At 40.9% G+C, this 26,498-nt stretch overlaps 1 protein-coding gene, 1 long non-coding RNA gene and 1 pseudogene across 5 annotated transcripts; 1 reads left to right on the plus strand and 2 right to left on the minus strand.

The window, feature by feature from the left end:
• Positions 1-178: 178 nt before the first annotated feature.
• LOC121721232 lies at positions 179-21,907 on the plus strand. The gene is made up of 6 exons (XR_006034766.1): positions 179-239; positions 350-378; positions 1,100-1,165; positions 13,386-13,446; positions 19,918-19,997; positions 21,824-21,907. It is a non-coding gene; the product is annotated as an uncharacterized LOC121721232 (long non-coding RNA).
• Positions 1,532-2,576, minus strand: LOC121721231 (annotated as a pseudogene).
• Positions 13,448-24,688, minus strand: LOC121721229 (protein rapunzel-like). Of its 4 annotated transcripts, none has more exons than XM_042107980.1 (4): positions 23,805-24,688; positions 22,234-22,299; positions 19,163-19,242; positions 13,448-15,901 (listed from the first exon to the last, which is right to left on the minus strand). In XM_042107980.1, exon 4 carries the CDS (start codon positions 15,860-15,862, stop codon positions 15,170-15,172), a length of 693 nt encoding a protein of 230 aa, XP_041963914.1. In that variant the 5' UTR covers positions 15,863-15,901; positions 19,163-19,242; positions 22,234-22,299; positions 23,805-24,688; the 3' UTR covers positions 13,448-15,169. The 4 variants fall into 4 exon arrangements, with proteins under 4 accessions (XP_041963914.1, XP_041963915.1, XP_041963917.1 ...); XM_042107981.1 differs by lacking the exon at positions 13,448-15,901 and adding an exon at positions 16,323-17,423; XM_042107983.1 differs by lacking the exons at positions 13,448-15,901; positions 23,805-24,688 and adding an exon at positions 16,323-17,423 and having other exon boundaries at positions 22,234-22,301.
• Between the last annotated feature and the right edge of the window lie 1,810 nt (positions 24,689-26,498).

The raw sequence follows: 26,498 nt of genomic DNA on the forward strand, positions 1-26,498 counted from the left end.
TGTACAGATGTATTGAACGGTCATGCAATTCTGGCTTTCTTCCAGTAAATGTGCCTAGTCAATAGTCAATGTGTATATTGTTTTCAACCATTTGACTGTGGGGTTAGAGGGAGCGGCTTGATTTCTTTAATATTGTTTGATAATCTCTCATTACTTACAGTTATTGTTTGTTTCCAGGTCCAGCTGTATGCTTACCAGTTTGCCAGTCATCAACTGTGTACTTTGAATATAATATCACAGTGAGTATAAGATTTGGACACATATGCCTCTATTACACTTGAAACATTCATATTCATAAACAAGATATTGAATGCTGTTTCTTTTCTGCTTCCACTGTTCTGGCATCCAGCCTGCAAGATTCCTGCTATACCACAGACAGTGAGTGTTCTACTTACAGTAAGAGTCTGTGATTCTAACCCAACACACTTTTTTATCAAATTATTTCTTCTCTACTCTGGATGTCTGTTTGGGCACTAGAAGACTCTGGTGTTCCTACACATAATTTGATATAAACATATAAAAACAGACAGCATATCTACATATTAGTGACTCCCAGTAATGGAGGATGGCTAGACAGATAGAGTTACAGTTAACTCATTTTACATTTTGGCTTATTGCCCATTATGTATTGTCTATTTATCTATACCAATATGTAAAAGCAGCATTTAGCAATATAGGGCAAATTCAATGATCTTTTCTGCAAAAAAAAACCCTAACATATCTAATGTTTAAATGGTGACAGTGATGTATCAGAGGTTTTAATCTGGTTGATATTATGCAAGGGCATCACCAGTAATGCCCTGTTTGACTCTTCTTCTGCTGCACAGCAATCACACTACAGGAAATACAGTTTGATTGTATAACTGCATCTACTTACAATTTGTGTAGCCTATCGAACCGATAATTGTATATATTTGTAGAATTGTCACAATGTCCAATTATATAACATTTTACAAATGTTAGCAATTAGATGACTTCGGATGAGAGATCAGTCATACAAGGCACTTTAATATAAATGTTTTACCTTATTGTGGAGTTTGAAAGAGTTGTGAAAAGACCTGCAGGCATTCTGCTAACTGGTTGCTTTTGTCCTCCACAGGGAAAAACCATGCAACACCAGCAGAGGGCGATCCAACATGTTGTTGGATGAATAGTCACTTTCATGGTAGGTTTGTTATATATCTTTATTGAAAGTGTTATGCAAAATGGAATTGAATGTCACATAATATAGGGAGATTTATTTTTCTGAATATATCAAAAGAACAAATTTGTATCTTGTAATGTCCAGTTGGACTCCTTCAACTAAATATAATTGAATTTGTCATTAAGCAAAGCTTTACTGCTGAAAATTATGATATTATTTCAAATCTTTATATAAACAATGCAAATGTGACATGAAGGCATATTATGTAATATAATTTGAAAGGTAATGGAAAAATATATGAATTACTTTCATTCAATAACATGAAAATTAGAATTTGACTACATTAAAAAATAACAAAGTATGAAGCGAGCACTGAATGAATGCTCACTATACCAGGAGCTTTAGGAATGGAATCTCAGATTGCTGTATGCATACAGAGAATGTAACACAGTAAGAAAAAGAGAAGAAGAAAGAGAAAAGAAGAGTCTTTGAGGGAGGTATGGGAGAAGGAGGGGGGAGAGGGGGAGGTCCAATGCATGGTAACATGAGAAGAAGGAGCAGTCGGGAGGGAGCATCCTCGCCTCCTCTGGCCTCCTCACTTGCACCTCCTCAGCACGTCCTGCATGTACTCCTGGACGTTCTCCATCTTCTCGGTCCACTCCTCGCTCAGGCCCTCTTCGTCGTCGCCGATGATGGCGGCGTAGCCCATGAGCGCAATCAGGCCGATGCAGAAGAGGTAGGTGAGGCGCACACACAGGCGCTCCATGTCACCACGATCACCCTGCGAGTGCTCCATGTACACCTCCAGGATGGGCCGGCTGAACAGCTTGGACTTTCCCATCACGCTGTCGTATAGAGTGTGCAGATTCTGGTGGCCCAGGTCGTTGACGTAGCTCTCCTCGAAGTCCTTCTTGTGCTGTGGGTGTGTGCCGGGGCGCGCCTCTACGACCTCCATGAACTTGTGGAATTGGTTGCGGAGGTTCTCCTCCACACGGCAGTACTGGCCGTCCAGTGTCTCCTTCTTGATCTGGGCCAGGGCACTGCTATGCTGCTGCGAGAGCTTGTCTAGGGCACATTGCATGCTGCCAAACTCGGGCTTATTGTCTTGATCTCCTCGTCGTCGATGTCGTCCAGCACCACACGGATGAGCGAACCGGCCACGCCGAAGATGGCTTGACCACGGCGGCCGCTGACGAGATGGCGGCCACGCACTCCAGCACCTTCACCATGCGCTCCTTCACAGTCTTAATGTGGGTGTCTGCCATGGCAATAGAAGACTAGGCAACAGTAGTAGTAGTGGTAGCAAACGTCTAGACAAGTAGTAGTTGTGGTAGCAAACGTCTATATATGTAGAAAATGCGACTCATCCTCTGTCATTCAATGATGCAACAACCTGTCTGATTAGCACAAGGAAAAAACTGAAGTGTAGAATATAAGACAACTAGATGTACCGCATAGCGGTACAAAATTTGACCGCCGCTCAGTCCTGTACATCCATTCCGCGAAAATAATTCACACTTCAATTTGTCTCCATCTTTTACTCCATCTCCCACTCTTGAAACTTTTGTGTATGCTTGTTTGGCATGCCTGAGTGTGTGTGTGCGGCTGCACAGAAAGTAGCCTACTGGTGCTGAAAAGGTGAATAGATTGTAGAATAGCCAAAGAAGATGTAGCATTGTTATAAAACCTTTAAAATCTCTAAACAATCACAAGTAGGGCAGGTCATCACAGTTCATCCATTGCAACTGGATTGATGAAAGGTCACTTACACCTGTAGGCTACATTGTATTTGGGAAAAGCAAAAGGTATCAGCATAATGTTATTTATTTATTTATTTATTTTTAATGTATTTATAAACAAAAACATATCTGTCAGTTCCATGCCGTTTTCAACAGCTATCAAAAACAAAGGTCATTTTTGGATGGATGGATTTTTTGGAATGTTTCTTCTTCTACATAAGATTTTAGTCATCTTTAGTTCATGTAATACTTTATTGTCAATGCACAAATTAAGTAACAGTAGTCTGAAACGTTATTGTTAATGCACAAATTAAGTAACAGTAGTCTGAAACGAAATGCTGTTTTACATCTAACCAGTGGTGCAAATAACTGACATGTCTAAATGGGCCTTGATGAAATGCGTCGCTAGACTGTTCATACACATTTTAACGGGCCAAAGTTGAAGAGCTTTTGTCCGTTATTGTTCGTGCAAATATAGGCTGATTCATGTTCCCTTGCATTGTGTAACTGAGGTCCATGGCTAGTCTGGCTTTCATCAGACCAAGCTCAATCTTTTAAGAAATCAAAAAATAAATAGCGGGCAGATCAGGCTGGGTTCACCCAGCCTAGTCCATAGGCACCCGATATTGTTTAATTTTCCGATTGAGATATACACGCTCTGGCTATTCTAAATGCAAAAATGCATCAGGGAGTTATGACAAAACTGTAACTAACAAACTAGATCCTAATAGAAAGCTGTTAGCTTCCCTAAGCTACAGGTAGGATTATAAGGTAGGCCTATTTACAACATAAATTGTCAATAGGCTATGCTGGCGACACAAATAAAATCTCCTTTGGAAACCAATGGCTTACGACTTACAGTATCAAGCGGACTTAAACTGCCATATCGTGGCGAAAAGTTGTAATAACATTCACGCAGCTCCATGAGTCAAGGAAAGCGCGAATGAAGTAGCCACTTCTAAATGGGACCCACTACATAGTAGCTTAAGGTGTGTTGCTAAAGCAGCCATAATGAAATGAAGGTGTCATTGTTTGGATACTTCACACACACGTGCTTTTTAATTTCACAGACTACAACTACCAAGCTGTAATCAAAGCACATCGATTCCCCTCTCACACCCTGCACGCACTTAAAACAAAATAAACAGGCGTCTCCGTCTCACGCATGTATAGGCAAAACTGTATCAGACCGGTGTAACGTTGGTAAATCTTCCATTGCACAGAATGATTTTGTAGCACGTGCAATAAATGACAGTCGAAAGATACAAACAGTGCTGCTATCAATTTGCTTGGTATAACCGCATTTATAGTTTTCTACAAATGCAATCAATCAAATGGGCCTCCATCACTCAACCAACGCTAACGGTAACATTACCTAGGTCCTTATTGATATTACAAGATTAACGTACCTGCAGTAAAAACCAAGCATGTCCGATAAACATCCTCACTTCATCCTCACTTACACTTCATGTGAACATCGTCCTGTCCTTATTAGATGTTCGCTGCGGTAAATTACAGTCCTTGTAGGAAGTGTCCATTATTTTTCCAACCCACTTTTAACTTCCAACAAAATTACGTCTCACTGCAACGATGCGCCATCTAGTGGACAAACGACTACTTATCGCCAATACTGAAAATGCAGCCATGATGATGATGATGAATATTTTGGCTTTCTTTTGATCCTATTGAATTTGTAATTATGTATCGGCCGTTCTAATACCGATAGTATGTGGGTGCCTGTGTGTGTGCATGTTTATATGTGTGCACCGCCATTTACAGGCCAATGAGTGTACAGTCACTAAATGTACACATAACCTAATTTTTTTAGCCCCCCCCATGGATGAAATTCTACGAAACTTGGCATACCCCCAGACCCCCAGAGAATGCCAGGTCAATCATACACATAAAATTTGGTGCAGTTCTGAACATCTTAACTGAAGATAGGGATGATTAAAGCAGAATAATATTGCATTTTCATTTTTTACCGGGGGGGGGGGGGGGGGGGCAAATCACAAATGAGTGATTATGAGCCAGGTTGATGTGGGCCCTTGAGACCAACATACCATAAAAGATTCACAGAGAACTGTGTCTGCCCTACCCTCCTTTCGGGGGGTCCAATTCAGCGGGGGGGCTACAGATCAAAACGAAAAACGATGGTTCCATGCTATCCATGTGGGGTTACATGTCCACCAAGTTTCGTGTACCCCGGTCTTTCAGTGTCCCGGGAATCATTGACGGAAATTTGGGCATGGGAAAAAGAAAAAAAAAAAAAAAAAAAAAAAATCTGACTAAACCTATATGACCGCCGCTTCGCTGCGTGGCGGTCATAATAAAGTCTTATTAAGACAATAAAGTCTTAAGACAATAACATTTTATCTTATCTAATCTGACAACAAATGGCCGATTGGAATCAGACACAGTGTGTAGAAACAAACATTGTCCAGCCTATAGGGCTACCATTATAAAAACATTTGCCTATCAGTCTGTGCAGCAGGTGCATAGTGTGTATGTTTGGTTAGTGCAAAGTGCACTTTTGAGAAGGCCTACTCGTCGCATTATCATAATTACAGTGCATGAAAATGCACTGTTCTGTTATCTGAAGTCTTCTTCTTCTTCTTCTTCTTCTTCGTCTTCCTACCAAATTTCTGCATGTAATTAAACTTCAACCATTTAATGTAGAAACTTTGTTCAAACTTTGTAACGTAGTCTTGAAAAGGACATTTGAGGAAGGTATTTTTCATTTTTGTAAACTTTATACTTTTTTAGATATTAACAAAAAACAAGCTTATTTTCCCTATAGACTTTGCATTGGCACTATAATAAAGGGCTAATTAAACTGATTTGTACCTGTATCAACTGCTTTCTGCTTAACTAGGCCAACTCTCTCTGTGTCTCTCCATTCCACAAGGATATAAGGCACATTCCATCCAACTTTCTTTCCATCCAACTTTCTGGTTCTTCAAACCACTCATCCACCCATTAAACTATCTATCAACATCCATTAAACTATCTGCCTATCAACATCCATTTAAGGAGAAGTTTGGTGGGATATTGTCCTAAAGTGTGTTGAAACATGATACCGAGTGTGAACTTTTCTCTCATAGCTCATCTCGGCTTGTCCCCTGCACTCCGAAATCTGGCGCTAGTTAGCCGAGTTAGCAGCAACTGGACTCCATGCATTTCCACAGAATTATTTTTGGAATCTGATCCCTTATCATACCTGTTCATTCGTACTTGTCGCTCGACTTATCGTGACTAAATTCAAGATGGCGGCGAACTGTAAACTTCCTGAAGGTACTGTCTGTAAAAATCATCTTGTAAATAAACTAAATAAACCTATAGGTGGCACTGTTTCTGTTTCAGAAATTCACCAAAGCTTGCGCACTGTAGTATACAGACAGAATAGGCTTCGGCAAAAATGGCAAGTGCAAGGAAACCAGAATCGTTTGTGTGGACTGATAGTGAACTGTCAACTGTAGTCAACTGTAAAACTAATAAACTTCATTTTTACGGTTTGTGAAGGGTGCAGTCCCGTCCTTTATTTGGCTAACGCAGGTGCAAATAATCTCCTTTACTTTCTTTGGTTGTATAGTCCATCCAATTTAAATAGTACAACATAGAAAATCATTGTGTGGTCGTCAATGTTGATATTGTGGTGGGCCGCCACAAATTAGTCAATGTATGGGAAACACTGCCGTGATTCACATTAGTTTCTATCACCGCAAGTGCATAGGCTACTAATGCTAGGCCTACCCAAGTTCTAGGCTATCGCCACATTTATAATATTGATATAATACCTTTGTTAGTAACAGTCGATACTTTTGCCTGCATCAAATCGCGCATTTGCATTTAGTGTGCATACTGTAGGCTTAACGTTATTTCTAAGCGACTTGTAGGCTCATATCTGACTTCACTAGACTATGAATGCATTTATTTATGTTGTAAGACATGTAAAATAAATGAATGACACTGGCACTACGCACAAATGAATTTAAACTTACACCGTACTTCCCTAATAACTTCTGACTAGTTCTCTTGCGTCAGTCGCTGACAGTAGCTAGAATGCATCAAGAAAACATATAAAAAACACTGTTCAGTCCACCAAGTCATGATAAGCTATTGGCGCTACGCAGCACCAGTTGTGATATTTATCCTACTGAGTGTAATTAGGTAATGTCATGTAGCCTATGAGAAGAACTAGTATTGTTAGGCAATACGTGTCAAGTCCAAGACAACTGAGGAGTGGCGATGACATCAGTGATACACATGTATGCGGTTTCGCCGTCCAAACGAACTCGGAAGGGCTACAGTTTCAAATTTTTCCACCCTGGGACCAGGTTTCAAAAAAGTGCGGTTTCAGGCAGTGCGTTTACAGGATTCGTTTGGACGATCGGCCAAGACGATGCAAAACATGTGCGTTTATACCAAAAAGCTTCTCCATGTGGATGGCCCCTTAAACTCTGTTTTCACAATCAACGTTTTTTTTTCTTGATATTGGCCAGTTTTGAGCAAGCCATTTTCACACTTTTAGAAGGAAAAATGTCAATTGTTCAGTTTAATTGCCTACATCTGCGCAGCTCGAAAACAATCATGAGAAATGACCATCCATCTAGAGCATGCCGCCAATAGCCTGACATTGCTGTTATAGTTGCTGTGATTAACTCAAGTCTTTATATTGTAGCCTCTTTGTGTAGGTTTCTTTATTTGGAAAGTTAAATCCACATTTTCCTCTAGAGTTAAATGTCTGCTTGTTTGTAGGTCTTTTACTAAGGATGTGTAGGCCTATTGATGTTGTTACAGGCTATGTTGTAAGAATGGAACAAGAGTCAAAAGATAATGCGCCTTTACTGTAGCCTAGTAGAGTTTGTGAGGTGAAAAACGAGAGGAAATAATAGTGTTTAAAATGTCCATTTAAATTGGAGCCTAATAGAATGCACTGTTGTGTGTTTTAAATCCGAAATAATAGAAATGTGAGGTGGTTGCTATTCACTTTAAAGAGTGCATCTACAATCGAAACTATCTACAGCCTATGACGCAAATTGAATAGCGTCCGGTATATGTAATGGATGTCTGCTGGAGCCGGTGTCCGTTAATGTTTGCTGATTCATGCTGATTAATGTTCCTTGCATTTTGCAACTGCGAGGTCCACGGCAGGCGCCCCACAGAAATGTTTCATTTTGCGAGTGCGATGTCCACGCTGTCCCCTCTGCGACGCATCAACCCAATTATCAACCCCCCAGAAATACTGGATGTTGAACATATTTGATATTTTCTTTCTTTTTTGTCATTTCATCCACATAACAAATGAAATGCAAACCAACATTAGTACCGGTAAAACTGTTACTATGACAACAAAGCCTACTGTAGCCTACCATAAAGTCTGTTCCTATATATGGTGATTTTGTAGTTCTTCAGAGCCCTATTTTTACAACCCTTGTTGTCTATACCACGTCCATTATGGACACTATGATCACGTTTACCACTTCCACCTCAAGATTCATCCATTAAACTATCTGCCTATAACATGCATTAAACTATCTGTCTATCAACAACTTTTAAACTATCTGTCTGTAGCTAATCATTCATTAAACTATCTGCCTAGCAACATCCATTAAACTATATATGCCTATTAACATCCTTTTAAAACGATCTACCTATCAACATCCATTAAACTATCTGTCTATCATCATTCATTAAACTATACTGTACTGTATATCAACATCCATTGAATTATCTGCCTATCAACATCCATTAAACATTCTGTCCATCAACACCCATTAAACTATTTGCCTATCAACATGCATTAAACTATTAGCCTATCAACAACTTTTAAACTATCCACATTCAACTTTTAAACTATCTACTTTTAAATTATCAACATTCATTACACTTTGTGTATCAACATCCATTAAACTATCTGTCTATCATCATTCATTAAACTATATGTCTATCAATATTCATTAAACTATCTGTCTATCAACATTCACTAAATTATCTGTCCATCAACAACTTTTAAACTATCTTCATTCAACTTTTAAACTGTCTACTTTTACAGTATCAACTTTCATTAAACTATGCAACCATGTCTATCCTAGCAACACCTTAGTAACCATCTCTGCATTATCTGATTTAACTATAAATGATATTTTACATCACAACTTTTCATGCACTGATAATTCCTCGGAATTGAATTTCTAATTTAACAATTACCACATTTATCCGTATATAAAATAGGCTATACATTTTGTATATAAAAAAATACCTGGCTGCCATTGGTAAGTTTTTTAAATGGACTTTTACTTGCCTGTAGTGCACAGGCAACGGATGTGTTGGAAGAGACGTTAAGCAGAATAAGGTCAGGACTTCACTGTTCAGGAACGCACTGTGCATTAAACACTTCTGTATGCAAAGAGCGGCCTTTTTCTCCTTCCTATCATATAACTTATAAGTTTGGCCTAGCACTCTTAAAAGACGAGTAAGAGACTGAGTGAAGCTTGTTCCTACCACAAAGTGTATGTTGCTTGAACACATTTTTGCATTATTATCTTCTTATCTTGAACGCAACGATATACTATGTCTGCTGCACTGCCTAATGATAGAGGATGGACCAGGGCAGAGCATACGCAACAGAAGCTGTGCAGGTGAACATACAGTAGGTGTATCCAAATATGTACTTTTATGGTATGGTGTTTGTGTGTGTGTGTGCGTGTGTTGGGGGTGGAAGGAGGGGGTAGTATATATGTGTGTTGGGGGGGGGGGGGGGGTAATGGGATGTGTGGGGGGAGTGATGGGGGGTGGGGGAGGGGGGAAATGGAGTTTGTGTGTGTGTGTGTGTGTGTGGGGGGGGATTGGTATGTGTGTGTGGGGAGGAGTGATAGGGTGTGTGGGTATGGTGTAATGGTGGACTTTGGCAGAGACTTATGGGAGACAATAGCCTATGTTAAGTTGATCCCAATTTTATTGATGATCACCTATACCTGTTTTGAGGATATGCTATCACTCGATTTGTTCAATAGTGAAGATAATCAAACTTGCAATTGATTTCAAACCATGATCATTGTTATTTAAATGTATGCATTCATTATTCTCCAAATTTATGTAGGCAACTATCGATTTTTTTCTCTCTAGATCAATTTTATGACTATAAAAATCCTGTAGATGGCGCTTGTAAATCAAACAGAAATCCTCCAGTTTTCCCTTCGACATTCCCTTCTCTTTTCGTCAATTTACTGTTTTGGTCAACTTTTCTACCTAGTGCACGAGCAGACATGAAGCTGGCATAAGCCTCGCTTGAATAAACAAAGGCAAGATGCAGCTAATATGAGTTAATGGAACGGTTTCAGGCTCAAGTGAAAGTCTGCGCTAGGTCAAGCCAGGCTATTTCTGTTAAGCGCCGCGTTCATTAGAGAGATTGATAAAATAACCCCCGAGGGTCCCAGCTTGGGAATTATGGGAATTTATACCACAGAACTAACCTGGCCCGTAGCACTTTCAAGCTTAATCAAGCTGTGTTGCAAAAAAAAAACCATCAGTCAGAAAACGATTCCCAAAAGACCGTTCCGTGTCATCATGTTCTCATCACCTGTAGCCTAGGCCTACAACTTCAAAAGTAGAAGTCAGCACTTTTTTCCGACAGTGTCATTAAGCATTGATTTAAATATTCACTTGTTTCGAAGAACTTATGAAAATTATGCAACTTAAAATGTTCGGTAACACTTTACTTGACAGTATCGACATAAGAGTGACATGACACTGTCATGACACATGAACCCTAGCCATAACCCTAATCCTAACCTCTAACTCTAATCCTAACCCTAACTCTAACCCTAATCTTAACCCTAATTCTAACCCTAACTTGTTTTGACAAAAAACGAATGTCACTTAATAACAGAAGCATTATGTCATAAACGTTCATGACTTGTTTATGGCACATTCATGACAGTGTCATGTCACTCTTATGTCGATAAGTAAAGTGTAACCAAATGTTCTAATTTGACATGTGTGTGGTTGTAGGAATCTTGCTACTCTGCTTCATATGCGTTTGGTGATAGTGTAACATGTAGCATGTTCGTGCGTGTTCTCAGGTTCGCTTCCCACATGAAGTATTTACATATCTTATCAACTTGATAATGGCATTACAATAGCCTACTCTTTAATGAAATACATTCTTATTGATAAAGGGTCATGCACATTTGGTAGGCATTATGGGCATGTGAATATCATCATTACCATAGTTTTTAAAAACCTGTGAAATTTATGCCATGTCAACCCAAGCATGGTGAGTGTAGGACACATTTACTGTTTATGTGCCGAGGTATTAAAATTCTTTATATCAGGGTCATTCCATGTCAATTCAATCAGGGCCCACGCACTTAGGTCTAAGATACAGCCAGTTTTACGGGGGAAGGGGGGTGTCGATTTTGTTCGGCCTCTTTTTTTGTCAAAGTTCTCAAGCCCATAGCTCAAGAACTAAACCATGTAGGAGGCTCAAATTTTGCATGTTGGTACATAAATAGGAATAGTATTCTGCAAAATTGTCATGTATGTTGTGGATGATCCTGCATGGTCATAGCTGTCCCTCAAAGTTGATCAAAATTGTATTGGAGTTTTTGGCTAGGCTCTGGTTAGGCCTTCAGAAGACATATTTATACTCAACATAGGCTCTTAATTTATTCTCTTTATTGAGATAAGTAGAAACATTCTCACAGAAAGCAATGAATAGAAAAGAAATTCCTTTAGGGTCTGAACAGCAGACCTCACAAGTCTGAAAAATATTTTTTTATCTCATTTTCAGAGCACCCTAACACCTTGTGGGAATGTATGATAGACATAGAAACAATATTGGTGGTTGCATGTTAGATCTGAAGTGAAATGGGTCGCGATGGTCTGTCATTTTTAAAAAGTGGGTCCCCAGAAAAAAAGTTTGGGAAACACTGCTCTAGTGCATAAAATGTGATACAGTGAAGTGAAGGGGGTGTCCCTATTTGCATCAATTTAGGGACGTTTCTTAATAAAGGCGCCTTTCTGATGGAAGAAAAAAAATCATGAAGTGCCCTCTTAGATAGCACTGCAGCACTATGAAGGGCCCTCTTAGATAGCACTGAAGCACTATGAAGTTTTAAGTTAACATTCCAATGATAATAGCAAGGTTGGCTATAAAATGTCTGTACATCAATCAAATGCTTGTTTTCTTTAAAAAAAAAAACAGTCCCTTGTTTGTATACAATTGTATTTATAATGTTCCATAATGTTTCAATACAGCACTAAACAAGACACCACCTGTTGCCGACCCATGGTTTAGACATTAGCGTCTTCTTGTGTTTATAGTGCTGTAAAGTTAAAATAGCATCTCTGCATGGAGAGACGTGTGTGGACAAACATAATTATATAGTAACCATGTGGAACCATGTCCTGTGGTCTGATGAGACCAAGATAAACTTAATTGATTTAGATGGTGTCAAGTGTGTGTGGTGGCAACCAGGTGAGGAGTACAAAGACAAGTGTGTCTTGCCTACAGTCAAGCATGGTCTACAATGTAAAGTAGTCAGTGTCTCAGCTGTGAATGGGGAGCAGGTGTGTTAAATTTGATGTTATTGCTCTCACACTCTCATACTGGTCACTGGAAGTTCAACATGGCACCTCATGGCAAAGAACTCTCTGAGGATCTGAAAAAAATTAATTGTTGCTCTTCATAAAGATGGCCTAGGCTATAAGAAGATTGCCAACACCCTGAAACTGAGCTGCAGCATGGTGGCCAAGACCATACAGTGGTTTAACAGGACAGGTTCCACTCAGAACAGGCCTTGCCATGGTCGCCAAAGAAGTTGAGTGCACATGCTCAGCGTCATATCCAGAGGTTAGAAAATAGACGTACAAGTGCTGCCAGCATTGCTGCAGAGGTTGAAGGGGTGGGGGTCAGCCTTTCAGTGCTCAGACCATACGCCACACACTGCATCAAACTGGTCTGTATGGCTGTTGTCCCAGAAGGAGACGGAGGCCTTTTAAAGATGATGCACAAGAAAGCAGGTTTCAATTTGACTGATATTATGCAAGGGCATCTCCAGTAATGTCTGATTTGGTCTCTGCATTTATCCCACTCCATGAATTAGTGAAACACACGGTGAGGTGAAGCACACACTAATCCCGGTGCAGTGAGCTGCCTGCAACAACAGCGGCGCTTGGGGAGCAGTGAGGGGTTAGGTGCCTTGCTCAACGGCACTTCAGACGTGCCTACTGGTCGGGGTTCGAACCGACAACCCTCTGGTTACAAGTCTGAGGCGCTAACCAGTAGGCCACGGCTGCCCCCATAATTCCTGTATCTATCCCGTATCTGACAATTCTGTTAAACTTTGTAGAATTGTCACAGTATCGAGTTAACATTTTACAAATGTGACCCATTGACAGGTCATACAAGGCACTTTAATATAAATGTATAAATGAGTTTGAAAGAGTTGTGAAAATACCTGCAGGTTCTGCTAACTGGTTGCTTTTGTCCTCCACAGGGAAAAACCATGCAACACCAGCAGAGAGCGAACTGTTGTTGGATGAATAGTCACTTTCATGGTAGGTTTTATTATATATCTTTATTGAAAGCATTATGCAACAGAGAATTGAACGTCACATAATATAGGGAAATTGCTGAATATATCACAAGAACACATTTGCGTATTGTAATGTCCAGTTGGACTTTCCTTCAACTAAATATTTAATTGAATTTGTCAATACAGCAATGCTTTGCTGCTGAAAATTATGATATTATTTCAAATCTTTTTAAAGACAATTCTGAAACATGTGAAACTTGAAGCCTTGGAGCATAACATGTATATATTACACCATAGAGGCACTGAAGGCTTTTTGGTAAAATAATGGGAAAATTATGAAAAATATATAAATTACATTAATTCAATGGCATTAATATTAGAATTTGACTAAATTAAAAAAGAAAATAACAAAGTATGATGGCAAAAATGTGCATGTTAAAAGGAACATATATATATCTTCATTTTAATCAATATAATTGATTCTTTAACAGAGCATTCACCAAAGGGCTATGCATTCCTATATATAGAATGTTGACCTTTTCTTTTCACTGACTTGTTTGTTACGGCATTACTTGACATCTCTTACCATAATATTCAATCCCTGAAGAATATGACGTGCTGTTGACAGCACAATGTGTGTGTGTGCGTTGTAGTGCTTGAACAATGAGGTGTAATGAAACCGTGCTGTTTCTGACGGGTTCTGTTTACACTAAGGATGAAAGGGTTTGATCAGTTCAACTTCAAATCAGAATTACCATCAAACTGACTCTAGTGTTGTAATCTACTTTGGGTAGTTGTAATCTACTTTGGGTCTATAGTGTTCTGTTTTGAGAGTAAATCTGGACCTTGCCGAACTAAGAAACCGGCAGAAGAAATCTGCTTATTTAAGTGACAAAAAAGCAGGTTTTGTGATAGTGGTGGTAGTATATGGAATAATTTGTTCTGGTAAATTGTGAAACATGAAGTGTCCAGCATATGACCACTTCTCTTAGTGTCATGTACATGTATATGGTGTAATAGATAGTAGTAATAGCAATAGTGTTTGTGTGAGGCTACTCACTCAGTGGTATTAGCAAGTGTATTAGCGTTTTTCATATGACCTTCAGGTCTGTCTTCCTGTGCTGTGCTGTGTTAATGCTCTAGTGCGGTCACAGACCAGTAATGCATACAATATGAGGCTATGTTGTTCACGCCACTGTTCTTCGACACTCCATCATACATGGTAGGATGCGGGATTATGGTAGAATATGATGGTGGAACTGCCTTTCTGCTGCCTAACTGCTGCTAATCTGCCTAACTGCTGCTAAATATGCCTGGACAACTATGAGAGCTAGTTTCGTACCCTCACAAAGCCAGCAGGAATTCACTACGATTGTTGGAAAAAGAAAAAAAAGGGCAGAGATCAGAAAGAAGAACAGAAAAACACTTATATCAGGCTTGAACAGTACACAAGCACAAGTGAGTGAGAGAGAAAGTGCAGTCTGCATCACAGCATGAGACCCTCTCAAGCTCTACAACATTCTGGGTCGCCTGCTCACTATACCAGGAGCTTTAGGAATGGAATCTCAGATTGCTGTATGCATACAGAGAATGTAACACAGTAAGAAAAAGAGAAGAAGAAAGAGAAAAGAAGAGTCTTTGAGGGAGGTATGGGAGAAGGAGGGGGGAGAGGGGGAGGTCCAATGCATGGTAACATGAGAAGAAGGAGCAGTCGGGAGGGAGCATCCTCGCCTCCTCTGGCCTCCTCACTTGCACCTCCTCAGCACGTCCTGCATGCACTCCTGGACGTTCTCCATCTTCTCGGTCCACTCCTCGCTCAGGCCCTCTTCGTCGTCGCCGATGATGGCGGCGTAGCCCATGAGCGCGATCAGGCCGATGCAGAAGAGGTAGGTGAGGCGCGTACAGAGGCGCTCCATGACGCGACGGTCACCCTGCGAGTGCTTCATGTACACCTCCAGGATGGGCCGGCTGAACAGCTTGGGCTTGCCCATCACGCCCTCGTAGAGCGTGTGCAGATTCTGGTCGCCCATGTCGTTGGCGTAGGTCTCCTCGAAGTCATCCTTCTTGCGCTGCTGGTGCGTGCCGGGGCGCGCCTCTACGACCTCCATGAACTTGCGGAATTGGTTGTGGAGGTTCTCCTCCACGCGGCAGTACTGGCCGTCCAGTGTCTCCTTCTTGATCTGGAGCAGGGCACTGCGGTGCTGTTGCGAGAGCTCGTCTAGGGCACGGTGCACGCTGCCAAACTCGCGCTTCAGCGTCTTGATCTCCTCGTCGTCGATGTGGTGCAACACCACACGGATGAGCGAGCCGGCCACACCGAAGATGGGGTTGACCACGGCGGCTGCCGACGAGATGGTGGCCACGCACTCCAGCACCTTCACCATGCTCCGCTTCAGCTTGTCACGGTCCTCCAGGATCTCAATGTCGGTGTCCGCCATGGCAGCAGGAGACTAGGCAGCAGGCCGGCAATAGCCTGGCTGAGGAAACGACATGAAGATGAACAACAATTAATTACCCTTAGCACACCAAAAATTAAGAGGCTTTTCTTATCAACTCATGATCTGTTCCTTGTTACTGCTCAACTCAAGGATACAACCAGATTTACAGGTTGACTTTTGACGTTGAAAAAGTACATCTGGAGGCCATCTCACTAGATAACAAAATATTTCAGGCGGTAGATATTTAAGATAAGGGTAAAAGGCAAGGCTGCAGCATTCTATGGAAGTGATTTAGTCTATGAGTATATAAACATATGGCTTATTTTATTATTTAATGAAGGGTATAATCTACTCTAGGTTAATATGATAACATATATGTTAATAATATAAGTTTTAATATCAATACAATTTATTCATTAAAATATTCCTCGATATGTAAATTACAAACAATGACAATGTGCAGGAATAGTATTTGCTTTAATGTTCAAAATAGATAGACATACTGTAGATTGTCCATGATTATGTGGATGGAATGACAATATGCAAATACTTGAAACTGCAGGATATACATATGACATACATTCAGTCTTTCCGCACATATTGCAGCATATGAATGGTAACAGAAATTGCAAAAGAACAACAAAAAAAGTTCAGTGCTATATGAATATAGTATAAAATGTCACATCAAATAATAACTTCTTTGAAGAAAAAGACAATTTGCTCACACCTAAATTATAGACATAGATATTTCTTGGTTCCAAAAATGGCTTTGTCCAGTTTTATCTCTTAGAGGAGGGACGGTGAGGAATTTTTGAGAGACCATTAAACCCCACAACCCTCCACCCATCCTAGTTCTCTTCTTTGCATTGCTTCAAAATCTCCAACATTTTGTCCTGTATATCAGCCACTCGCTGGGCCCATTTCTCCTTGACCTCATCCTCGTCATCCTCGGTGACGGCTGTGTAGGCCATGAGAGCCATGAGCCCAATGTGGAAGAGATGGGCGATGTGAGAGCACCTTGCCTCCATGATCTTCCTGTTGCCCTCGCAGTGGTCCAAATACACTTTCAGCAGTGGCCTGCCAAACACCGAGCCCGTTCCCATCACCCCGCGGTAGTACACGTCCAAGCTCATGTCGCTCTTGTCCCGCTCGTAGATGCTCTCAAAGTCGTCCATGTAGCGCTTGGCGTGCTCAGGGTCCTTCTTGACCCGCTCCACCATGGTGTTGAAGGCCGCGTACTGGTGCTTGATGTACTCCTCGTACTTGCCGAAAGTCTCGTTGACCTCGTCAATGCGGATCTGCTGCAAGGTCTGCTTGTTCCGCTGTGAGATGCTCTCCAGCTTCTCGTGGACCTGCCGGAACTCGCCGTCCATCTCGTGGGCCTCCTCCTGGCCCAGGCCCTTGCGCACAACGCCCACCAGGGAGGAGACGATGCCAAACAGCGGGTCGATGGAGGAGGCGAAGGAGGAGACTTTCTCCACGCAGCCCAGCACCTTGACTGCAGTCTGTCTGATCTGCTCCTTGTTTGCCATCACTCCTTGTTGGTCCCAAAATGGCAGGTCTGAAATCATAAAAAGAAAGGTTAGGTGGTGCACTTGTTGGTGAAGCACTTGTTATTGTATGACATAATCTAGCTCCAACTGGTGATTGCCTTTTTTATTTATGTCAGCAGGACACAGATTGGTTATCGTACTGCATCATATTCAAAAGTCTTTGGATGGCAGTTATATACCCAGTTAACTGATCATAAATGTTGGTAGAAGATACATTTTATATAAAGAGGTATGATGCATCTCTGTCATGTTGCCAAGCTTTATCTGTTTTGATAGATTTTTTGATTATATTTCATAATTTAAATGTTTGAATTCATTTGAAAACCACAAATCTAAACATTTCATAAGGTTAAAACATTTACATTTACAACAGAGTCACAGGGTGCTGTCCAGTTCTGAAAACTGAGCACACTGAAACCTATCAGCATGCACTCAGGACTGTGACAGTCCCTCCCTCCCTCCTCCAGCAAGGAGAGAAAGCTTGTTTTCTTGAGCTACCACTCTTTGGAAAATAAAACTCAGAACAGTTCATTGTACTAGCTTCATTTACCAGGGAATATACTGTACAGGTAAAATGTTACAGTGCAGACATATGCCCCATTTTATGCCACACTACGATTTCATATTACATAATCTCTCTAAAGATAGCGACCGGAGCAGAGGCAGAAAAAAAAACACATAAACTGCTCCAGTGAAACAAGGTCTTAAATTATTGCTACCGAAACAACCATGACTAGCCAGTGTGATTAATGACAACGCTCAGAATGACTTGAGGAAGTGAAATCTTTTCTAATGCTACACGGCTACAGTTAGCTTCAGGCAGTCAAATGTGTCTCATATGGAGCTCCCATGACAACAAAACAACATCAGGTCACAACAGCAACATGAAACCATTTCACAGCAAGCATTCAGAAGAGAGAAAACAGAGCTGGGCATGATATCTTACCTTGGTTTAGGCTCTGCAGCTGGTCTCTTCCTAATGGCGAGCTGCTGTTGTTTGTGAACAGGCAGCCACCATTTCACTCTAAGGCAGTCCCAGCCTCTATGCCGTATAAGGGCAGGGTGTGGGAGTGACTCATACTTGAACAATGCTGATTGGGTGAGGGAGGGAAAAAAATGCAGCCTTTCCGCAATCCACAGCGCCTGGGCTCACACCCATATTGCTGAACAGAAAATGGCTGCAGCAGTTGGTGCAGGGGCAGACCCAGGCTATACTTAAGAAAAAGGTCCAGCCAAACTAGTTTGTCCCATTTGACTGAATTATAATATGAAATAACCAGATACACATGTTTTGAATGTAGAAAGGGCGGTCCATGTTGCAGCGGTGAGGACAGGAATGACGTGGTAGTTTAATGTTCTGTATGACTGTATGACTGGGCAGGACAGTGGTGGATGTGGAAAGGGAGACGAGAGGTTTACGGGAAGACCACATGTTGTCAAACAGCTGACCCCCCCCCCCCCCCCCCCCCCGCACACACACACACCCCACCCCCATTCCCTACCCTTGGACCCTTAAGTTGTCAGCTGTTTCAGAGTAAGAACGCCAGTGACCATGAATTACTGTATGAACACTATGTTTGTTTAACTTATTAAAACACATTCCTCTGCTGTCATACCAAAACAATTATTTGAATGCGGAAACCAATCTGAAGTACTGACATCCCTGTTTTGTTTTCATTTACCACTGAGTGTAAAACAACAGTATTTTGTTTCAGGTCACACAATTATTGATAATCTGAAGTCTTACGTTGAAGTCCTCTTTGGAAGAGAAGTTGTCTTTGGTGTCTGAAAGATCTCCTTGAGAGTGGCGTATGATTCAGATAACACCTGTAGAAGGACAAGACAGGACAGATGTCAATCACACTGTGATGCAGCAGCCTACCTACAACATTAGCTTACATTTTGACACCTTTGTTGTGTGGACTCTTCATCATGCAATTAAAAAGATTGTAAGTGAGGGAGGTAGCTGTGAACTAATACAGGTCTTCTCAGACTCTGCTGCATAGATGTGGACCTCTTGGGTTCCACTTTAGGAACCTTGACAAAGGCTGGAAGATAGAGTGTGCAGTGACCAAGTTTTTCTTGGCCTCTTGGGTTTGTCATAAATATGGTTTGAAACATTAAAGCCTTGGGGTCTTAGGGTCGCCGCTGGGGCGAAGGGGTGAGCAGCATGCTGCCCTTTCCTCTGTGCACTTCCTGTTTGATGTGAAAGCTGAGATGTTAAACAGGAACAGGATGAGTAAGAAAAGAAGGGGGTGTCACTTCCACAAGATACTCCTTCACTGACATACTGCCCCCATTATACAGTATGTTCTCTGTTTAGTGTTGTAAAACGAGCATCTATGACTCGACGCGTAGGAAGCAACTTCCCCGTGTTTTTCATTTTCACTTAATTAGACTTTCATCTTAGTCTAACAGCTTAGTCCAACTCTTTAAGACATACATATTATGAAGAGGATTAAACAAGAGCTAAAATGTGTTCCATTTTCTGTGTCATTGCAGGGCCACCCAGAACCCTCCTCTGATGGCAAAAACAGAACATCATAAGGCCACTGCTTACACCATGGGAGAGCATCAATGACGTACGTACACCACACCTCGGCTAGGTAATGTATACTTTGTGTAAGACAGAGAGACATCTAATCCAGAAACTGAAAGAGAAATAGCCCCCAGTAGGTGTGGCCCAACACCCAACTCCACCACATGCTTAGACACGAGACTAGGCCATGGGGTACACAGAGCAAAGCGGGAGCAGCAGGAGCTCAGTGTAAAGAGATAACAGCCTGAGTGGATGCAAGCTAAATCTAGCCCTCCAGCCATATCAGAGTTTTCACACCTCTACCAAAGGCACACTCTGGGGTTTGACTCAACCAGGAAGCCAGATGCAGTCGAAATGCAGCATTAGCTCAGTGCAAAGCATAGAGGACCAGCATGAAACAAGTGTGCAGAGGACTGATCACAATGGAGGTTATGCACACTTGGGACATGGTTCAACACTCTCACTTACTGTATGTACTGGAACATGAAAATTGTTCCTGAAATTGACCACAGGGGGCAGTGATTTTCATTTTCACCTTTTTGTTCACAATAGTTCCCAAGTAAGTAACAGTGGCAGGAAGATGCCAGGGAAGTGAGGCCCCACTTGACATGACATGTTTAACCCTTTAATGCCTGGACAGTTTTTAATATGGATGAAGAGGTGTAAGCTATTACATGAGGTTATTTCTCATGTAAAAAACATACATCTCTGTAAAAAAAGTGTGTAAGGATATATAAATCTACTTTAGTGAGGGCATATATTACTTTTTGAGTACTTAATCCAGCCATCCTTATTTATTTAACCCTTTCATGTACAACTCAACTCTACAGAGGACACTCAAAACATTTTAGGGCCTAATTAGTTCTCATTATGATAATTTATTACATTATTTATTTAACTAGTAAATCAAATCATGTGTGAAGACTTGATAATTTTTGCTCTGTTTAACCTTTTCTAAAAGTATATAACTCGTTGAGGTGGAATTGCCAACTTTGCATCAAAATGTGAAGAAATCTGAATATTTCTTGAATAATCATTGAGCAGTGAAAGGGTTAATAGCTTAAAAACTGGTCATAAATATAGTTAGGCATCTTAAATAGCAATATATAATAAAGAAATATGTCAAAGTCCATATGTCAAAGTCAATTATTACACTAACTTTCCTTATAACTTATTTGTTATTGCACTTCTCATAGTTTAACCCTTTGAGAAAATATTTGTGTATGTTTTAACAGTCCAGTTGGGCCTGAGATGCCTGTGTTATGTTTTCAGTGGCACCTATCCATCTCTGTGCAAGCTTCAATGTGGCTAGTAGCACAGTTGTCCTGGAGGCTTGTGTTGATTTGTCACACAGGGCATGTTTACCCCATAGCAAACCTTAAAGATCTAAAACATTCAGGGCCAGACAGCAGGGTCTAACACGTCTGGAGGTAAATTTTCATTTCAGCTGTTGGGCCTTGGATGCTACAGCTAGATACTAGGTTCAAAGTAAGTAAATAGAGGCCAAAACCATCCACTCTATCTTTTAGGTGATAATTTCATAAACAACAAATAAATAAAAATGAACCTTTTCCTAATTAGCTTTGTAAAAAAATAAATAAACATGACTATGATAAGAGTGTAAATAAATCAACAACGTGATGAGCTCAATCAGGAAGTATGGAGCCCTTTAACAAAACTCTCCACACAGGGGCAGCCATCTTGAAAGCTCTCTGTCACTACACATGCATAGCAATCTTTAAATATTTTTCACTTAAATACCACATATAAGTCTTCATAAATAATGAAATTTGAATGTCCACTTGATTTTGTTATGATTTCTTCAGCTCTGTAGCATTGTTTTTAAGTTTCCTTCCTTTTTCCCTCAAGTTCAAGGGCAGTTTGGCAGAGAGGCTGTTTGTACTGGACACACATCATTCTAACTACAGAGGAACAAACACAACTTCCTAATCACGCTACAAACTAACAATAGACACCTTCCTGAGTACTTCTGACAATGTGAGTGGTAAAAAAAGAGTCCCCATTCACCCTACTGCTACAAAGCACCAGTCCATATGCACTCCACTCCTGAGGTAGCAATAGTTCCCCCTAGCCTAGACTCCATATTTCCTTCTCTATGGCTAGCATAGACCTCACCCTCCCCTGTTTTCAGCTATGAAACAAAATCACATAGCACTTCAAAAGTCACATCTTTAGCCATAGATGTGATGTATAGGGCAATCCAACACCACTAACTGCCCACTGGCAACCAAGCCATTGGAGATATCACCACTTCTTACCTTTTCAGAGTGCTTCCTCCCTCTCCAAAGTCCCAATCTGTACTGATCTTCTTCTTCCAGCAATCCCTGCAAAAGGGGCACTTCCATGTAAGTTCAATAAGCAGGGGTGCTCACATTGGACTATACCATTTAATTGTTGTATAAAGGGCCCTGTGGGGCCACTAAGGCCTTTTGGTGCACAAAGGGCCAAAAATCCCCATATTCTCCATTCAAATGTTATGCCACCAACTTCAAATTGACAAGCCCCTTACCAAGTGCCCATGGCCTCCCCCCAAGACTGTGATGTCTACAGGTCCAAACAGCAGTCATACAGGCAATACAAAGCGTCAGTTGTCAGTGTAAAGGCAGCTGGAACAGAGAGACTCTCCAACTGGCTTTTTTACAGCTGTCAGACCCTGGGGCTGCCCATGGTGACCCATAATTAATTCTAAAGGGCAATGGATATTTTTAAATGGTTAAGTTGTTGTATTTTACTTGTTTTACTGAGGAAAAATAGTTTCTTGACGGGAGTGGTCCATTCAGATGGTAGGCACCCTCCAGAAGGGCACCTCTCCAAATGCACACTTTTTATCCATACAGAGCTGTGTTTTGAGCTGTGCGGAGCTGGGCAGTGTGAACTAAAAGACTGGGTGGGGTTGTTTTGTATCGAGGAGACAAGTTTTTAATAAAAACAAATCAAGCCAAACTTCAGCCATCACCAACATTTGAAAATAAATATGCTCAATGATTGTATATGTGTTTTAACAGGTGTATCCAAACCAACTGTCTTTCAGCACACACTAAGGTTTGTAAGACTCCTTTAAATTAAACATTTTTACTAATCAATTAATGTTAAAATAATAATCTAAGGAGTATTATACAGTTTGGCACATACTGATTATTGAAATTGACCCTAAAATGCTGAACATAAGGGGGTCATTCACAAATGCTGCAGCCCAATATACGCCTGATGCGCCAAAATGTGACTGCATAAAAGGCAGTCTTAAACCCTCACGAAAACGTAGTTCTATATATTCATCAACTGCAGTGTTACGCTTGTGAATGACAAACACAAATGTCTCCTAATATTAATGTAAGTGAAAGAAATTAAGATGTTACACCCGACAGAATGTCGCTGCTAAAATGTAGTTTGTAGCCTACAGTATGTGCCAAATGCGTCAGAAGAGGAACATAAAATAAAATGTCAGATGAGATTAATGTGTCAGATGAGAGACATTATTTCACGATTAGGCTCATTTAAAAAACAAGAAGACAAAGGTAGATCACTGAGATAACCCTAAATAACGCTTAGGCTATTTGTCCTGACTTGTTCTCTGTCAGTTGCGCTACGCGAAATAAAGACCCCCAGGCCAAACGAGCAGCTGAATCAGTGGACATTACCGCAAACATGTATCGAAATGGTATTTCAATAATAGAGATAGTTAGGGCCTGTGTCAGGATAACAAGATGTAAACACACTTTGAATATGCGTCGTCGTTTAAGCACAAATGCGTTGTAGCCTAATAGAGAGGAAAGCGCCTTTTCCAATGTTAAATAGCGGAATTAATCAGTGTAACACACCGCGCACTTACCGTGATGAGCCCGATTTTCAATATAATTCAAAGAAATAATCTTGAAATACACTGCTGGCCTTAAACTGGTAGCCTACAACTGCCGCTTGACAGTTGGTGCGTTTTGCGCCCGGCCTGTTGTATTAAAACAGCGACAGCTGCGCATGCAGGTGGTGCTGAAATAGCATAGTGTAACTCAAGTGAGAACTAGCATTTAATGCTAGACAGCGAGCTATCTATATGAAGCAGGGGGTCACACTGTTCTCAATAAACTTTGGGGTCTCTGCAAAACTTCAAAACTACCACAAGCTTTGTTCTTCAGTCCACATGTAGGCCTATTACAAAAACTTCCGCTTATGTTATATCATGGAGTGTCTTTAGCCTAGGCTCATTTGTATTGCAAATTAAGCACCAACACATCCATCGCCGAAGCTGTTGCCTGTGTCAATGATAGGCTACACACAATGAAAGCTTGCGTTCAGACTATTACAAACGTCAAAGTGTAAATTATTAAACGAATTGTCCACCTTGTAGGCTAATCTAACGTCAATGCATCAATAGGGTAAACTAATTGTCCACCTTGTAATCTTAAACCAGATACAAGACCAAATTGTTATTTGTCCTGCTGTTGAGGCTGGCGGTACGTCCACCCGCTAAGCATCCAATGAAAAGTGCTGTTAATTCCGAATACAACGATACGTTTGAAGAGCCAACATGAAATTAAGCTATGAAAATATGCCCGTTATCGTTAATATATTAGCCCTCTAGTTGTGTATTGTAGGCCTATTAGATAACGCTCCAAAGGGTTTTGTTCTATGACAGAACTTTTTATTAAATTATTCTACACGCCAGACAGCATCACCTGCTTCTCAGACTTTGCGGGAACACCCTGTTACGTGAGGGTGGGGTTAAGTAAGGGATAATGTATAGAACGCCGGTTAAAGCATGATAAGTCACTGAGGTTTAGGCAGTGGTCCACATCGGTGTAATGAATGTCTTGCCTTAAGGCTGTATGTTGCTAAAGTCTGAAGACGTGATGTAACTTGCTAAGAGATTATGTGTGTGTGTTGTGTTTCTCTCAAACTGCCCACACCAGAAAACACACAAAATACCAACCTAGCCTATCTACAGGGCTCTTGAGGACAAGGCTATAGGTTTGTTAGCTGGAGAACCAAAGTATTATATCAAGCAATCAATTAGTTAAATAGAAGACTTTATAGCCAGTGCCTTTTGTGAAAAATAATAATAGGCTATAAAGTAATTAACTAAATAAAAGAAAATACATTTTCAATTTCAATTTCATTTCACTTATAGAGCACCAAAACATTGTCTCATGGCGCTTTACAGAGTGTTAAAACATTCAGAGAGAGCCCATGAGTAACAGGGGTGAGGAGAAACTCCCTAGAATTGGAGATGCATATATGAAGAAACCTCGAGGAGATCCACGACTCAAGGGCCTGACCCATCTGAAAGGTTAGGTGTAGAGATTAGAACATGCCAATTAGAACAAGAGCCTATACAAGATCAAGGTAATAACATTTTATTAAAAGATTTTATTATTAAGATAATAAAAAAGATACAAGAAGGTAGCCTCCCTATAGTTTCTTGTCCACTGTCTGGAAATGACCCATGGTAGTGCAGACCCTATGGTGCAGACCTTAGGGGTCTAGAGGGAACATTTATTGAGTCTGGAATGTATAGGCCTAATTGAGTTGAATCATAATAAAATGACCTGAAACTCTCTAAGAAGAGATGTTTACTTTTCTTCTAGTCCAAGTTCATATCTGTGGCAGCATTCTGAATGATTTGTTAATGTTTTTGTGCATAATGTGCCATTTAAAGGAACTGACTGCTCCTGGAAACAGGATGTTGATATTTAGGATCAACAGCCAATCAAATGCATCCCTGTGCTCCGGAAGCAAGGTTACTGATCATCTGAAGTGTATGGTTTGGTTCAAATCATTTTGATCTCCATTTATAGAGCCTTGACTGTGTGCAAACACAGAGTTACTATAAGTACATCTTAGACAGATAGCTAGAGAAACTCAAGGAGAATATCACTGAATACAATGAATATTGTATTATATTGAATATAGCCTAATCAATGACTGTACCTTTAAATGCCATGGGTACATTTTCAGATGTCACCTGAGACAACAGGCAGGTGAATGGACAGAGCAGCCAGTTTTTCCTTTGTTCGATTATCTGTCTGTTAGAACTTTGATGAAGGATGTTGTTTGGTCTGTGAAACATGCAACCCTGGATGTGTTGATATTCATCAAAGTGGTCAGTGTTCAGCCTTTAAACTAAAGCATCAAAAAAGATCAAACTAAGCATCACTGGCACTGCACTGTGGACTTTGGGGGGGGGGGGGTTGTGTGGTGGTGTGTGTGTGTGTGTGTGGGGGGGGGGGGGGGGGGGGGGGGTAGTTCACTGTCATGTTTCCATTTTATAAACTGCCCCCCCCCCCTTCATGTTTATAAAAATCGATAAAAAAGTTCATCACAAAAAAATAGTTAAATCGTCAGCAGTCCAGGACTTTACTTAACCTGGAAAATCCTTCCTGGTCAAAGCTGGCAGGGTGGAGCTACAGTACCCCCTGGACAAGGAGACCGAGACCAAACTGGTGGTGGTGGGGAGGAAGGTGGGGACTGTGGGATTGATGGTACCTGAGGCAGTGAAGCAGGTAGAAAATTCATTATAAGACTGGTGACA

The sequence above is a fragment of the Alosa sapidissima genome, chromosome 10, assembly GCF_018492685.1.
Source record: "Alosa sapidissima isolate fAloSap1 chromosome 10, fAloSap1.pri, whole genome shotgun sequence".
In the NCBI taxonomy this organism is placed as follows: domain Eukaryota; kingdom Metazoa; phylum Chordata; class Actinopteri; order Clupeiformes; family Clupeidae; genus Alosa; species Alosa sapidissima.